The sequence below is a fragment of the Ochotona princeps genome, chromosome 11 (assembly GCF_030435755.1).
Source record: "Ochotona princeps isolate mOchPri1 chromosome 11, mOchPri1.hap1, whole genome shotgun sequence".
NCBI lineage: Eukaryota > Metazoa > Chordata > Mammalia > Lagomorpha > Ochotonidae > Ochotona > Ochotona princeps.
The window spans coordinates 70125653-70131034 of NC_080842.1; the positions used below are offsets into that span (position 1 = coordinate 70125653).

A 5382-nucleotide genomic window follows, 5' to 3' on the forward strand; every position below is an offset into this window, starting at 1 on the left:
TTGATAATATATATTCAAAAACTGGACTGACAGTGTCTTATACAAAATTTTTCTGGGACCAATATGAAATTATACCTATGAAAATGTAGGATGTGCACATTGGTGTTGTAAAATGACTTTCCCTGATGGAAGATTGTACTAAAATGGTTGCTGTTATGTTGTCATTCTGATGTGTCAGTCTATACTTGTCTAACCTGGTAATTTCTAGTTCTAGGTAGCAGAGTTTGAAATGTTTTCAATTTAGGCTTGTTTGCCAGCTCTTGTTTCATTCACATGTGTTACTATAATTTGAGTTTAAGATCACATGTTGAGATTTAGCTTACAATTTGGTAATAGCTTAGCTAGCCTTAAGTGTTTGTAGTAATCATGCTTTATGATTTTGTCTTCCTATAGTATTGTGGAAGGCTGCCAAGTATTCACCCAGGAAACGGCTGCTGCCCTGCTGGTCTGTATTGAAGAATGCCTACAGAGGATTTTATCGCGTGAGATCTTTTTTTCAATCGGCTCTTTAGACATGCAGATAAAGAAGATGAAGGATATTGGAGAACAGTTATACACTACACAAATGAAGGGTGGACCTAATTCCTTGACCATGTCACCCAAACAACCCGACGCCAATCGAGCAACTCGACCAGATAGACAAGAAGCGCAAACCCTTTTGTATCAAGGTTCGGAGGCTGAGGCGATGATGACCATCGCTACATGCATAAAATGCAAAAGTGTTCACAGAATCCCTCTTCGAGATTTGAAAAAGGGCACTGGGCAAAGTCCAAAGGAAGACAAATATATCTGCTTCAAATGCAACCTTGATGCGACTCCTCTCCATTTGCCATTTGTCAGCGGTAATCCCAGTGCGACTCATTTTGGAAATGAAACCGAAACCATCTCAAGTCCTGTCAATAGTAGCAAATTTAAGGTAAGGAACTTTAAACCAGGCAAGTACTACTGTGACAAGTGTCGGTTTTCCACCAAGGACCCTCTGCAGTACAGAAAGCACATGCTCCAACATGAGGAGATTAAATTCATCTGCTCTCACTGCAGCTACATTTCATACACTAAAGGAGAGTTCCAGCGGCATTTGGTGAAGCACACAGGTGTATTCCCCTATCGGTGTGAATATTGTGACTACGGTGCTATCAGAAACGATTATATTGTCAAGCACAGGAAGAGAGTCCATGAGCGAGCGGGCGCAAAGAGGCCCTTCCGAACTGTCGCCAAGCTGGAGCCGAAAAGAACCAATGCTTCAAAGCAAAACACAGAGCTTTTAAAAGCTTCCAATCCCAGGACTGCGTTTCAAAACAAGTTATCAGATCAACTTGCAAGATTCTCTATCCATACAAGTAAAGACAAAATGCACAATATTATGGTGTTGCCTGAACCAAAGGAATACCAGAAGGATGTAGTGTGTATTCCAGATAAAGTGACAATGTCTGAGCCAAATGAAGTCGGTCTGTTAGAGAACAAAAGCGTGGAAGTGGAAGTGTTGTCCCCTGCTAAAGAGCCTGTTCAGCCAGGAATGCCATTAACGGTAGTGGCACCAGCAGAACTTGTTGTCCCAGCAAACTGTCTAGCGCAGCTGATAGATGTGAAGGTTGTCAATGGAACACAGCAGCTGGTTCTGAAATTGTTTCCACTGGAGGGAAATAGCTGCCTTGAAGCCAGTAAAGATAAAGGAAGTAATTCAGATCATATGGGTAAACAGAGGGCTTCAAGTGAACAAACAGTGGTTTCTGCAGAAAAAACAAAATCATTAACAATCGAAGGGGATGTTGGGAAAATTGTAGACATTAATGGTCTTCAATCTTCGGTTCAGAAACAGCTGAAGAATGTTAAATGGTTTAAGTCTTGTGATTTTTTCATGTCAAATTCCAGTGTGCACAACCCTGGAGAGTCCTTTTTCAAGTCTGATACAATGGAGGATTTGCAGAAAAAAACCAGTTTGTATCCACATAGAATTTCCCTTTCTTCTCTTTCCTTAAAAGGTCATTCTCCAGCATCTATAGTGAAAAACAGTGTTTTATGTAATCTTGGTGGTACCTCAAACCCAGTTGCATATACAGCTGCCCTTTCTTGGGCTGAAGATGGAAGAAATTTGCCTGCTGATTCACAGCACTTATTTCCTCTTGCATCACCTCCAGCCATTTCCTTTTCTGGAGAAAAAGGTTCATTGCCTTTAAAGGAGAGTGACAGAGAGTCCAGAAGTAAGATTAGCAGTCTAGTAAAAGCAATTTCTTCTAGTAGAAAGACAGAAGAACAAAAAGCAGTTTCAAATACAGGCCCAGTTTCCTCTCAGCATAAAAGTGAATGTTCCCCTGTAAACCTACATGGGGGAGATGGGTTGAAATCTCAACAGGCCGGAGAGAAATCTTTGGAATTAAAGGACTCTGAGAGGACTAAAGACACTTTTGATGGTCCAGTCATCTCATCAGTATTCTCTCTGAGTTCTGGATCTGAAAATGTCCCTGAGGGTGTTAAGTGGAACAGTTCAACCTCCAAAATAAAGTCGATTGAACTGCTGCGCAGAAAGATAGCTCAGTTGATTGAGTCCTGTGGCAAGCCTTCATCATTGGCTGCAAATAATGCACATCGTCGTTCGGTAGGGCAGGCATCCAAGATAACTTCGAAAGCTAGTCCTGAAAGTGTCCGCGAAATTAATGTGTCTGTCGCTGGCCCTGACCCTTCTGCAGGTGCTCTCCACAAGGCCAAGGATGGTGACAGTGATACTGGCAGTGAACAGCTTAGTCATCCACAGATATATCCAAAGTGTATAGATGGCTGCGACGGGAAAACCGAAGGCAGAGTGACCAGGAAACCTCATGTCGCTACTCCAGTTTTGATCCCCAAAGGAGCTGTGTTGAGGGTGCTCAATTCGTCCGAGGATGCTCAGATCATAGAGGCCACGTGTGAAGCACCTGTCGGCATACCCTGCAGTGAAGCACAGTTAAGAAGTCCAGTTCCATTCTGCCCTGTAACACAGACCAACTCAGACCTACAGGCTTTGAGCTGTGAAGCTAGGCCCATAGACATGTCCCGAGGTCCTGAGACATCTCTTCGTCCTAAACCAAGAAAAGAGAGTGCTGTTCACTGTGGCACCACCTCTAAAAAACCGGGCGCTACTCATGGACAGCAAGGAAGCAGTGAACTAAATAAACAGGGAAAACTGCTTTCCAGAAATTTTCCCACAAGTAGAAATAAAATCAGACAAGTAAACTCATCCAAGAAGAAAAGCAAGGTTCAGGCTGATCCTAGCCGCTGTCTCAAGGATCCTTCAATTTTTCAGGTTGCGCGGCAGCTTCGACTGATCGCTGCTAAGCCAGATCAGTTGATTAAATGTCCGCGTCGGAATCAGCCAGTCATTGTGTTAAACCACCCCGATGTTGACTCACCAGAAGTGACCAACGTCATGAAGGTAATCAATAAGTATAAAGGCAATGTCCTCAAAGTTGTTTTATCGGAGAGGACAAGGTGTCAGCTCGGCATCCGAAGGCATCATGTCCGGCTTACCTATCAGAATGTGGAGGAAGCTAATCAGATTAAAAGGCAAATGATGTTGAAAATGAAGCTTAAAAAAGTGCATAAAAACAACTACCAGGTAGTGGATTCCTTGCCTGATGACTCGTCACAGTGTATTTTTAAGTGCTGGTTTTGTGGGCGGCTTTATGAAGACCAGGAAGAGTGGATGAGTCATGGCCAACGACATTTGATAGAAGCAACTAGAGACTGGGATGTTCTTTCTTCCAGTGGCAAATGAGCAGAAATTGGGTCCTTGAAGCAGTTTTTTCCCCCGTGGTTTGAGATGCCTGTTCCAGATTTAGTAGGAGAAATAAAGATGAAAGAAATGAGAAGATCAGATCCCCTTTAGCAATGTGGAAAGCTCTTAACCTGAGCTTTGTGACTGGACTTCAGAAGGTGTTGGAAGCCCCTGAAGTTATGCGCACAAATTAATGGACACGTGTTTTTGTGGTGAGAGGATGTGAAAGTTTCCAGCAGTTTCCTTCAGGAGTATCTGAATTCTTTGTGTAGCACCCCTATTTCCAAGTAGATAGACACTTTTTCTAATTCAGAGGGGCAAGTCGAGAATGTTTTATATAAATGCTGCTGAAGGATTAAACTTATGTCTGGATGTGCACATCCACTTGCTTTTTGCTCTAACTCATCTCCTGAATATTTATTACATAAGTTATATTGTGTCTGTTAGTACCTTAAATTTGGTTATAGTAAAATGTCCATTTTTTTAAAATCCTACCCCCAATCTGTAATATTTAGGGAAGTTCTAGTATAGTAGTCTTGCTTTTGTTCGCTGTTTTAAAAAACGGTCCCAAGGAATTGTCTGGATTTGCTGCTTCAAAAAGTGTTAGGAGCTGAACAAAAATACTTTAAGGATTTAACCTTTCGTTTAAAAATCTTGGTTTATGATAATTGGCTAGGGATCATGCCCTTTTACAAACAAAAACTTGATGGCTTCCATAGAAAAATATTTAAAAATAAGTCTTTGCATTCACCACTGCCACAGACAAAGGAAGTGGCCAACATAAGAGGAAGTCGACTTCTTAAATAAACACTGGGAAGATAGTTCGAAGTCAGCTTGCAAAAAAGGTTGTGAAAGGAATTGCACGACTTAATTTTCATTTGGGAATTCGTCCGCAAGCCACTGGTTGATGTTGCCTGTAACGGCAGACCGTGGACTCTGCTTCCCAGGTCACAACTTAGTCTCTCAACCATTTTTTTCCTATACAGTCTGGGTGGATTGGGACAGCTTCCCTACTCATCTCTGCCCATTTGCCTTCTGTGCTTTTGAAGCACCTTAACTAATAAAACTAATGGAATCAGCAAAATGGAAATGCCTTGCTGCCTTTGCTAGGGTGATGAGGACAGTATTACTGAGTCTCGTTGCTGGCAATGAAGTGCTGCGCGTTGCCGTCAGCCATGCTTTCCCTGTTGCTCAGCCATCGTGGGAAAGCATTCATTCCACTTGCCCTCTCCCTGAACAGATGTCAGGATAGTCTAAGCAGAAGGAAAAAGTCTACCTTCTGCATAGGCAAAGCTCAGGCGTGCTGTGAAAGGCGTGGCATGTGCAATGCAGGATTGAACGCAAGACCTCACTTGTTCACAAAGCCAGTCACTGAACACAGCACAGCCACCAGCCACCCCGAACTGCTTCCTTTTGAGGACTCTCCTTAGTGGGACTGGATGCAGTGAGTCAAACTGCTAACATCTGGAAACGCAATGCTTTCAGTCAAGTAGTCAGAAAATCCTGATTTTTCTCACATGGAAAAGTCTTAAGTTACCTAATAGGTGGGATTATACTCCTTTATAGTTGGTTTGCATTAGATCACATTTCTTATTTGCGATTGAATACATGATTATTAAGTTGGTATTTAC

At 42.4% G+C, this 5382-nt stretch overlaps 1 protein-coding gene across 1 annotated transcript; it reads left to right on the plus strand.

The window, feature by feature from the left end:
* The first annotated feature begins 298 nt into the window (after positions 1-298).
* ZNF518B (zinc finger protein 518B) lies at positions 299-3842 on the plus strand. The gene has a single exon (XM_004579212.2). It carries the CDS (start codon positions 374-376, stop codon positions 3749-3751), a length of 3378 nt encoding a protein of 1125 aa, XP_004579269.2. The 5' UTR covers positions 299-373; the 3' UTR covers positions 3752-3842.
* Positions 3843-5382: the final 1540 nt, after the last annotated feature.